Source organism: Labrus mixtus, chromosome 8, assembly GCF_963584025.1.
Source record: "Labrus mixtus chromosome 8, fLabMix1.1, whole genome shotgun sequence".
NCBI classification, from domain to species: domain Eukaryota; kingdom Metazoa; phylum Chordata; class Actinopteri; order Labriformes; family Labridae; genus Labrus; species Labrus mixtus.
The window spans coordinates 14,178,966-14,190,395 of NC_083619.1; the positions used below are offsets into that span (position 1 = coordinate 14,178,966).

Consider the following 11,430-nt stretch of genomic DNA (forward strand, 5'->3'; position numbering starts at 1 on the left):
CACACACACACATCTGTCAACTACTCATTTTTTTGCATAGTCATTTACAACCGCGTACAATAATCATTTTTGGTACAAAGTAAAGTAACTATGTTCTTGTGATTGTTTAAATGTGAGAAGTCTCTGTTCATAGCCTGCAGGATATGGAACAATGAGAACTTCTTCGGTTCTTCAGACAATCACAAGGAACAGTTCAGGAATGTTATTTAGACACATCTTCTTTCCTGATACCCTCTCAGATACACAACAGAGAAAGTTGATCCCCCACAACAGAAACTGAACACAGCCCGGCACCAGCAGGAGACGGAGCCACAAAGACACCCAAAGGTAGCTCAGTAAGAAGACACTGTGACGCAAGCACCCATGGGCAGACAGGGCTGAGCATTAAGGAGTCTATGGAAAATGTTTGCTTAAAGAAGAAAATCTGACACCAGTAAGATAGAGAGGGGTTTTCCTGACATGTAATGTTAATAATCTGACCCACTTTTTTATTAAGTTTAAATCCATGACCCTGTGGCTGTTTTTTATATTGAGTTGGAAAACAGGTGAATAAAAAAAACAGAGACAAGTGCACTGAGATGGAGCATTGCGAAAAGATATGGAAAATGTTTTATTGGTTTATTGCTGAAGTGAAACTGTACTATCCCCCCCCCCCCCCCCCCTTACAAAAGGTCAAGCTGGAATTTTATTGTTTCTCCTTCATAAAATACATAAAGGTCTAGGAATCATTTTGATCTGTATTGATCAAATATTGTTGTGGTCAAAGGACCTCAAATCAAATGTAAACAAAGTCAATAAAAGACTCTCTAAAAATATCAATTTGCTTTAAAATGATCACAGAAAAGTCACATACGGTTGTACATTCTGAGAGTGATTTCAGACTGTTCTGTGAAATATAAATATACAAATCTGTAAAAAAAAAAGACATGACCTAACACAGGTTCTTAAATAACTCCCTCAGCTTAGAAGAAAGGTAGTACTGTATTATCTATAGGCATCAGGTGACATAGGGACTGACAGATTGATGATTTTAGGGTAAACTGATCTGTAACCTTCTTGTTACAATGCGTGGTGTTTCCTGCCCCCAAGTGGCTGAATATTGTGCAGCTTCCTGTGGAGCTTGGCCTCAGCAAGGTCAGCTGACAGTCTCTTTGCCATCCTGTCCGTGGTCCTCTTCATGCTGCGGGCCACCTCGATAGCCTGGTCTAGAGTCCTACTCATCTCTTCTTCCTGGGAAACAGAAAAAACATTTCCAATGAACCAACCATGACAATGTTCTATTTTGGAGATTCAAAGCATTTTCTAGCATGCACACAAGAAATCACTAGACATCTCACCTTGCTTCCTCCGCATCTGCTTTTCCTGCTGCCAGCCTTTGAGGGCGTTGATGCTGGGGTCTGTGTCCTCTGGAAGTACACATTGCTGGGCAGGAGTGCCGTGTCTGACTGGGTAGAGCGCTTTCTGTGTCGGGACGTGGACTGCATCAGTGGCTCCCTCACTTTATAGCTGGATTTTTTTTTTTGTTCAAATAGTGAGGAGGGACGATTCCACTTTAACAGAACTATACAATCAGTATTCGACAACTTCCTGTGATGTGATGGATTTACTTTTTCATGAGACCTATGATTACCTTGCAGGCAGGCTGCTGGAGGAGCCATAGCTTACTTGTAGGAGGGGCTTCTGAAGAGATGGAGAGGAGAAAAGAGGCCTCCTCTCCTTGACAAAAAACCCGTCAATGACTGCTGCTGGAACATGGAAACATGTGAAGCAATAAGTATGAACATGAGTAACACACAACACTTAAAAAAATAGATATCCATGGTTTTTGTTTTGAATGTACAACTAAGGACTTTTATGAGAGGACACTGTTGATTTGTGACAAAGATGAAGCTGTCTTGTATATAGTCCTACTATATATCCAAATTTCCTATGATGGAAAAATTAAGTTACCACTGTTGACATTTTATTATTCACTTGCATGACACAAAATGTTTGCATAATAAACACTAGATTTTCAAATGACTTACTTTGTGTCCTCTTCATGGCTTGGCTATCAGTAGTCTCTTCTTTCCCTCCCTTTAAGATAGAGCTGGTCGGAACAGAGTTTTTAACTGAGCTGTTTCTCTCTGACCGAGGACCATAAGACACATGTGACACATCTTTGAGTACAACATATCCCATATTAATTAAACAACTGAATAAAGTCAGTACTAAGAAACAACAGCTCAGACCTTGGTTGGATTGCAGTTTATTGGTAAACTCAGGTGAACAGCTCACGCTGCCCGTCCCTCTCCTGCTTCCTATGGGTGTACTTTGGAACTGCAACATGTTATCAGAACCGGCTGTGTCACCACTGTCTGTGCCTATGGAGCAAGTCATCCAAAATTTTAAGAATAATGGAAATACACAAACATACATTTAGAAATGTGGAGGCACAACAATGCAGGGTTTTGCTGCTATTTTCTTTTTTTGGTGGTGTATTACCTTTGCTCCTGCTGGGGTCCATGTCTGAAGATATCCAGTCCTCCATCTTCACCTGACTGGAACTAACATCGCTCAAAGGCTGTCTGCTACTTGATGGCTTCCACACACTAGAAGTAAGAATCTAAAGGGTCATTATGGACCAAATTCCAAATCAACACACCCCAACAAAGACCATTATCCGTCAGTTTTCCCATAATACCTGCTAGTAGCATGATCACCTGTTGCATGGTAGTCTGTGCTGGTTTCGGAGTCTGGTTTTAGACCTGCGCTCCTGACGATCCTCTCTGTATCTTGAGGTGAGATAGTCCATCTTCTGTGCTAGGTGAGGCAGCTGGTCCAGGCCCTCCTCAAGGTCCTTCTTCAGCCTGGATACCTCTGACTGCAAAGCTACGATAGCCTCGCTATACCCACACACAGATACAGATATTGACTCTGTGATAGGGCAACATCAAAAGATAATGAGTAAATCTTTATAACACTGGCTCTCCCTAGCATAAACCAACCTATTACAAGAGCACGAGTTAAGTGGACTGCCTGTGTCATCTGTGTCCATGGTGGCACTGAGTTTGGGTTCAGGAATGTGGTAATGGAGCTGAGCAGGCGGGCTGCCTTCAGATCCTGTTCAGTGGAAGAGAAGCATTCATTAAATCAGTATTTACCTGTAAATACGAAATAATAACACAACTTTTATGTTGGATTTTCAGCAGAACAAACATTCCTACAATAAGTGAACTTGTAATTTGTTGAACCGCTATGGGAGACTGCAACTCTAATACATCTTAAAATACAAAACAAGGTACAAAAAATCTGAAGTAAATGATAAATATAAAAAATTCCAGTAAACAAAATCATGAATAGAAAATGTAATAGGAAAAGCAAAAAAAAAAAAAATGAACCAAACCCCCAACAATCAAACATAAACATTACAAACAATTCATTACAATTGTCTACAGTTGATATAATCCGTGCACATATCAGGCCTATTCCTGGGAATATCATGTACTCGTCTATCATGTCACTTACATAGTCATAGTCATCATGGTCCTTTTACATAAGAAAACAAAGGGGTTTCATGGAATTTGCTCACAAACACTGAAATGAGGTTGTTTAAATTATTTATAATTTTTTGCGTTGTAGAACAAGAATTTAGCATTAGGACGGATTCACTCACCTTGCAAACGGACCAAAGGCTCCTTAGTGGTACTCTGCACCCACCTCTCCACTGCTGCTGTTCCACCACAGGACTGTGTTTCAACAGATTGACTGGGGCTTACCCACAACTGACTGGGGAGGCTGGCTGAATGGATTGCCGTCTGCAGGTTGGAGCAGGAGTCCTCACTGTCTGTGCTGCTTAAACCATCATTCTGGGACGGCACACTGAAGATATGAGGGTCAAACATGAGTTGATGTGGAGAAAGTGACAGTGGGTGTGTTTGTGTTTACTGACAGAAATCTGCTCTTGCTCATTTATAAACGTTTGTACCGTTCTGTGAGCCGATTCGATTCAAATGATCCAGAAGCCGAGTTATTCAGGTAAGAACTTCCAAATCCGCTGTCAGTCTCTGGGCTCACAATCCTCTGCATCGAAAAAAACATAAAAAGCAGTATTTGCATTCAACTCACAACTTCAGAAATGAACCCTGAAAATGTGATGGATAAAAACCAGTAAATTATAGAGTATGTATAAAAAAAAACTTGCAGAGTCGGCCGATACCACAGTGGTAAATGTGCAGAGATAATCAAACTAGCCAATCATTAAATGGGACCGACCTGTGCTGAAGATGATGTTTGGAGAGGAGGCTCTGAGAGGTTGTGGATATCTGAGTCTCTGGGTGCATCAGACAAACAGGAGAGCTCCACAGCTAGACTCACACAGTCTCCCTGATCACACTCACCCACTGCGTGCAGGACACTAACCAGGGTGCTATGACTGCAGCGACAAGAACAAGTGACATATTTAACATCTGTAGAGTAGGCTGACAATACAAACACTCTGCAGAAGTAGCTTACCTACACTGTCACAAGATTACAAGATGGATTACATGCATGAGCCATGCATTATTTAAGAGTAAACAGTATAGAGGAACCAGAGTCACTGGAGGCATGGTTAGCTGTAGTCTTTGGACATCAACAACACTGACCTGTCGGCTGTCCTCTGTATCTGTCCTGAGAATGATGAGCTGCTTCCATCTAAGTATGCTAAGATGTTACTGTGGTCGATCTCATCTGAAAAGACAGAGGTCCTCTCCTCCTCCTCTGTCTCCGCTGTGTGAATTTCCAGTCCCTCCACAGAGCCCTGCGAGCTCCTGAAACAGGACAGAGAAGAGAACCCGAACGCGGCAACTCAAACACTTGATGGAACTGAACACCGTCACTGCAGCTGAAACATTATCTGCCCATGGGAGAGCTGAGAACATGGCTATTATTTTAGCACAAACACACACACGCCATCGATCAAAACACTCAACGTGCAGAACAATGGTGTAAATAATTATGCATCCAGGAGAACTTTTTATTTCTGTACATATTAGCACTGCTTACTTGTCTGGCTACATTTTTCACAGGAAGTACAGAGGTGTGTCATTCAGCAGACCAGTTGAAAACCCCACATTTTAAAACTGAAAATATTCATAATTTACAAACAGAATATAATATATAAATATGAAACTAAGAGCTGGACTAAATACATCACTTAACAATGAACAAAGTATTCTAATTAAATCTTAAAATTATCTAAGCAAGTACCTTGAATGGCAGCTGCTGTGGCCGCTGTTTCTCATTAAGGAGTTTGTTGTTAGAACTTCATGACTTTCCTGTAATTGAACATCTCCATAGACCTTGCTGTCCTTCTTTACTTTCTCCATATTTTCTTCTTCTTTCTCCATATGAAATCCAGCAGTGGAAAAACCTGAGCATGGTCCCTGAAATGAGAAACCCAAACAGATAAATTGCAGTTGGGGTTGTCTTTCACGCACAAAAACACTCAACGTTTCCTCCTTGAGATGATTTGTCTTAAAAGAAGAGACCAGGTGAACATGCTGCAAGGGGGAGCTGCCTGCAATATGTCAGAGGCTTCAAATTCAACAGTGCAAGAAAAACTTGGTGTTTTCATAATGTCAAGATGGAACATTTTTGTTTGCTCATGCATTATTAAGTATCATATTTACCAATTCCAAGCCTATTATGTCAAAAATTGACAGAACATTTAACCTTCTGGTCGTGCTAAAGAAAAGTCAGAGGACCATTAAACTCCTTAATATTTATGTCAAGGAAAACATGAACGTCTGTATAAACATTGAGTCCAGCAGATAAAGAAGAAATGGAAAACCTTAACTCTTTGTGGCTCTATATAAAAATCCTGTTTCAAATGGATGATGTCATCACAACATGAGAGATGCTATTTCACAGATGAACAAATAGCTGACACATTGCCGAACATTGTAAAGATGAGTAAGTGCGAGTGAGGGTGATAGGTGTGTCAGAGGGTTGATTACCTCATGCAGGTATGGTGGGGGTGAAGGTGTAAGTATGCAGAGAGGATTCAGCATCACATGCTGTGTCTGTCTCATGGGTGTGGGAGTGGAGGATGAGTGAGGTGGAGATATCTGTTCATACACGTTTTTGTCTATCAACTCCTTTATGTCCTCAAGGTGCATCCCTATCCTGAATATGTCTCCCTCCACCAGCCTGCACACAATTTAACACACACACACGTTAATATGCAAAGAAGTGGACGCATTATGATGATGCTGGCACTTTTGGTTGCAACAGCAGACTCTTTTTCACCTGTTTGGGTCAAATGTGCCAGTGTTCCTGCACAGACCCATGTAGTTTTGCATCTCCAGAGCTCTGTGCTCCTCTTTCTTGCTGATGTATTTTCTCTCCAGCTGGTCCTGAGCCTCCATAAGCCCCCTCAGCATCTGACCAGGGACACATTTTTACAGTAATTGTATGCACATGTAAAACTAAAATGTAGAATTGCATTGGTCCTCAAAAAAAAAAAAGAGTCTTCAAGTTATAAAATGCATATATATGACGTTCTTTATCACCTAAAGAACGACATATAGGAAGTGAACAACACTTACCATGTGCTGCTCTGCTGTGCTCACTGACATGTTGCTTACACTCATTTTGAGTTCTTCCACCTGAATAGAAGAAAAATTGGTTTAGATATCTGTTCACAGGTAAACTCCTGGCACAACTTTTAACTTAAGAAGCAGAGGAGGGTCATCTGGCACAACTTCACCAACTACCCAGGTGCATGGAGAGTGAAAGGCTTGATGTCAAAAAGCAACAGCACCACTTAAGGTACAAAGATCAACTTTATTTACTTTATTCTATTCATCTATTAAAGCTCAAACTTTTAACTTACCCTCTGCATGAACTGGCTGATGATGTCTTTCAGCTCTGTTGTCATTATTTCTCCATAACTTGGACCTTCTTCAGGCTGGTTGGAGGAATCTGTGTTCATCTCCTTGATTTTATTTTGGGAGTTTGTTTCTATTTTTTCACCTGAAAAAAAGAAAGATTTGAGTGAAACAGACTAGAAGGAGGCCGGTGAGAAACATCTCATTGATATTGATACTGGTTTCTGAACATCCACATCCAAAATACCCAAATTCTTAAACTCTTATGCCAAGAATTTGAATTAAAACACACACGATACCAACAGTTACTTACAATTGATTTAATACAATACAATGCCACTGTCATGATTTGGTTTTGTATGTGAGTTTCCCTGTTTTATCCCAGTGTTGCTTGTTTCCCTTGTGTGTTAATGTTCCCTAGTGTTGCTGGTTTTTCTCTTGTGTGTTTCCTAGTTTTGTCTTCAGTGTTTTCTGTTTTATTTTGTCATTTAGTATCCTCGTGTATCTCTGTGTTCTAGTGTGTTTTGTTAGATTCTTGAGTTATGTGTGTCTTGATTTAGTTTGTCCTCAGTGTTTCTTGTTTGCCTGCCTCTGTGTGTTTCCCATTGTGATTGCCCTCATTGTCTTCACCTGTGTCTTGTTAGTCTCACCTGTGTATGGTTACCCTGTGTCTATTTAGTCTCTGTGTGTCTTCCCGTCTGTGTCTGTTCATTCATGTTGTATGTTGTATGAATGTCAGTTTTGCTCGTGTTCCTCTGTGGCTCCCGGTTTTTGATCCCTGTGTTTTTTGTTGAACTTTTGAAATTAAGTTTTGTTGCCTTTGGCCTTTTTGTTTAATTAAATATTTTTGGTTTCTGCACTTGGGTCCACCTCCCTTGTTTTTCCAACCGTCTGTGACAGCCACTTCATTAAAGTGCTCCAAAAGCAAAGAAGAAATGTTTGTGTAACCAGGAGTATGCCATCTGACCCGGTTTGTTACCATGGAAACCGGGTGCACTTGATTGCGTTAACTGCAGGTAGTGAAGCTAAGCGTCGACATGTCATAATATCAGATGTCAGAGACTTACCTGATGTGGGAAGGACAGGAGCCAATGATCCAATATGGATTCCCTTAACTAAAGGTATGTTTTCTAGATGATTATCCTCACACTCAAAATGAAGCATGAGCTCTGAGGAGGACTGAGCCTTGAAAAGAGAGACATAATTAATCATGTTAATTAAACTATGACTGAAATTTTAATGATTTTCACACTCCCACAGTAATTAGATATCAGTCAAAAAAATACTTAATTGTTTACTTACATTAGTTCCAACTCTCATTTGATCTATAAGGTTCTCGGCCTCAGCATATTTGGTTAGTAATTTATCATATTCAGCCTGAAGACATATGGAGACAAATGTCAGTCCAATGTAAAGCATTCACACTGCTACTTTCTGCACTCTGAAAATGTTCTACCTGCAGGTGATGCACCAGTGCAGGAGTCTGTTTGTCCTCATCTTTGAACACATAGGGCTTCTCTGACAGCTGGACTGAGTCCTCCAGGACTCTGCTGATCACTTCTAACATCCCTGGAGAGGACTGGGCTCTGTGCATGGTGCTGGGGCTCTGGGGAAGGGGTTGGAGTTGGGCTGGTCCACTTGGAGCTTTGGGGATTTTAACCTTCGGGGCAACCTTGGAGAAGTCCGGTAGTGGATAATGGACTTGGCCTTGTCCATATTTCATCTCAGTGAAGGACCTGGTGCGCACAAGTGGGACTTGTCGCACCTGATCATTTTCTTGGGACTTTTCCTGTTTTGCTAGATCTACAGCACTTGTGTCCTGTTTTGAGTCTGGACTTTGAGAGCTGGATGCAATACAGTTAGAAGCAGAAGCATTTACCTTTTCAGGTCTCTCTTCGGGCTCCTCCACTAAACTTGATTTTACATCATGACTCTTTTCATTAGATCTTTCTGCACAGGAACTCTGAATCATCTCAGAATTACAAGCAAAGCTCTCTGAATTGTTACTGTTATTTGTTGTGCTGTTGTGTGCTGGAGCCCAGCTCATAACTGTGCCATCCATGCTCTCTAGCAGGGACACCTCAGGCAGAGTCTCTGCATCAATCAGCCTGCCAGGCCTCAGCAGTTCTTCCTGGGAGAAATGTCGCAACAACACCTGGTTAATGTCTGCAGGGCATGATGGGGCAAACTCCTTTGGCTTTAAAGCATTAAAAACATGATCCTGTTTAGTGTTGGCATCCTCTTGCAACAGAGCTGCAGGTTTCTCAGCATTGTGCTCAACTGAAAACAAGTGTTTAACTAAATCATCTCTCTCTATTTGATTACATTCAAGCCAATCTAAAGCATCTGGACTTGCATGGACAGTAGCTCTTCCCTCTGAGCTTCTTTCTACCTCAGAGATAGAAGTCTTGTTGAAGTAGGTGCTTCCAAGGTCACCATCGAAAGGATCATAAGGTAGGTCGTCCTGATCCTCGTCGCTTGTATCCTGCCCTGCGTCCTCATACCCCTGATTTAATGGGGGCTCACCTTGCATGGTGTTTGGTCTTTGGGCAGACACATGCAATTTGCTGCTCTTGATCTTGTTCTTCACCAGCCTTTCACTCTGACTGCTGACAGTGCTGGACTCTGAGGAAGTGACATCTAAAGCTGACAGCTCTGCACTTCCTGCAAATGACATAATGTATAATTACAAAATATGAGAGTTCTATTGATTCATTGCTTAATACTTTTAATGACACTGGCATCTTATCACTTTGACTACCCGTCACTTTGGTTTAATCACATTTATTGTCACCCAAAAGATAAAAAAAAATAAAGTTTTTCCAATAACCAAAAATAGACTCCAAGACTTACCACTGAGATGGATGCTGGCCTCAGAGGCTGCAGACTCTGCTTGGGACAGATGTATGGCAAAAGAATTCTCCAGGTCACTCAGGTGAAGACTTTCATCCTCACTAAGGTCAACAAAGATGCTCTGCTGAATACACTTCTCCCACAGCACGGTTGGCCTGTCCTTAACATCCTCATCTGCCTCGTCTGGTTCTCCCTCCATGAATACTTTGTCTGCAAAGTGACAACCTCTCCTCACCTGTGTTAAGAAAGGAGAACAGGGAGCACCTGTTCATCACTTAGCAACGCAACCTGTGAGCTGACAACACTGGATCAAAATGTGTTAAGCTGTCAATTATTTAACAATCAGAGCATTGTGTGCTCACAGGTTGGCGTGACAAAAGTGTTACATTTTTTTTATGGTCGAAAGAATTTATGTGTACTTGTGTGTGAGAGAGATAGAGACATTGATGGAGTACATATAATAATAAGTACTTGAGCATCAAATTATAGTGTATATTCAATAATATCAAAATAATCAATTAAAACTTTAAGTCCTGCTTTTTTCATTAAAAGAGAAGGCATAGTGTTTTAGCATTTGTCAAAGGCAAATGACTTATGGCAATTATTGCTGACATATTGGATGTTTTTATTACACATTCTTTAACATGCTACACAATTTAGATGCTGTATCTACTAAAGGAATTGATTAATATTGTTGTAAAGGTTTTTTTTTTTATAACAAAACGAACAGAATGTCTAGGTGTACCTGCCATGCTATTGTAGCGTACTACACATTTGCCTCTGAACCGCACTGGGATTTTGATTTTAAGAAGCAGAAATACTCAAATAATTGCTGTCTCAAAATAACAAATTAAATATATTGATTTTGATTCTTTTGATTATTCCATGCATAAATAATATGACCCCTCCAAAAAAATGTAATCATACCATTATTTGAAAAAAAGTGCAGCACCAGCATACAAAAAGAAAAGTAGGCATACAAATAAACCACACTGACCTGTCTTGCAAACTAATTAACAAAACAACCATCCATATCTGTAATTATAGTTGTACCAACAATTTTATTTTTTTGACCACATGTTTCCTTTATCAAAGGTTTTCTTCGTTTAAAAGAAATAAAAAACAAAGTGACTAATTCGCATCCACTCCTAAAATACTTTGTAATGTAAGAGAACAGGGACATGTCTGTGTATTTTATGACGCGACAATACACTCCATAGTGAGACTTTTAAAAAAAATGTAATTTAGTATAAAACTACCTGTTGACCTAGTTTTAACTTGCACTACAATTACAGTCTCACATGATGTTATAGTAGTTTTGTTGGTGGAAACTTACTTGGATGTTTCACGGTTTCTTCGGCGGAGTAACATCAAGTAGATCCGATCCACAACCATCGCCTCGCTCTTGACATCATCTTGTTACCGGCTAAAGTATTTCTGTGTCTTTCTTTCTTGACATATGGTTTCTCGGACAGCTTTAGTTTCTCTGCCATCATTAATAATGTAGCCTTCACGGAGCGTCTAGAGCCGGACTAGCAGCTGTACAGGCAGGGAACGGTTGCTTGGTAACGGTGGTGAGGCCTCCACCAAAAAGACTACTGATGAAGAAATGTGTTTACGTTAGCAATTTTAAAAGGATGATAGACCACAGAACCTCGCATTTTAATGATTTTATTTCGTGTATTTTTAGCCGTATGGTTTTGGATACATTCTAACTCCGACCTTC

General features: G+C 40.5%; 1 protein-coding gene across 4 annotated transcripts; it reads right to left on the reverse strand.

The window, feature by feature from the left end:
* Nucleotides 1-597: 597 nt before the first annotated feature.
* On the reverse strand, nt 598-11,379 carry LOC132979058 (uncharacterized). 4 transcript variants are annotated; one of them, XM_061044529.1, is made up of 22 exons: nt 11,041-11,379; nt 9,705-9,939; nt 8,308-9,515; nt 8,154-8,228; nt 7,919-8,036; nt 6,857-6,996; nt 6,570-6,629; nt 6,271-6,404; nt 5,979-6,171; nt 5,230-5,405; nt 4,626-4,790; nt 4,255-4,414; nt 3,968-4,062; nt 3,656-3,861; nt 2,988-3,102; nt 2,703-2,885; nt 2,485-2,591; nt 2,232-2,363; nt 2,028-2,126; nt 1,631-1,742; nt 1,338-1,506; nt 598-1,230 (listed from the first exon to the last, which is right to left on the reverse strand). In XM_061044529.1, the coding sequence occupies exons 2-22, from the start codon at nt 9,901-9,903 to the stop codon at nt 1,060-1,062; spliced, it is 4,017 nt and encodes a 1,338-aa protein (XP_060900512.1). In that variant the 5' UTR covers nt 9,904-9,939; nt 11,041-11,379; the 3' UTR covers nt 598-1,059. The 4 variants fall into 4 exon arrangements, with proteins under 4 accessions (XP_060900512.1, XP_060900511.1, XP_060900510.1 ...); XM_061044528.1 differs by having other exon boundaries at nt 1,631-1,745; XM_061044527.1 differs by having other exon boundaries at nt 2,028-2,363.
* Between the last annotated feature and the right edge of the window lie 51 nt (nt 11,380-11,430).

Excerpts from the sequence above, each read along its gene's own strand:
- LOC132979058 (XM_061044526.1), bottom strand. The coding sequence starts at position 9,903 with ATGGAGGGAGAACCAGACGAGGCAGATGAGGATGTTAAGGACAGGCCA. Across the intron at positions 9,516-9,704 it reads GGCCAGCATCCATCTCAGTG|GAAGTGCAGAGCTGTCAGCT; the intron begins GTAAGTCTTGGA and ends TGTCATTTGCAG. Across the intron at positions 6,172-6,270 it reads GGCACATTTGACCCAAACAG|GCTGGTGGAGGGAGACATAT; the intron begins GTGAAAAAGAGT and ends AATTGTGTGCAG.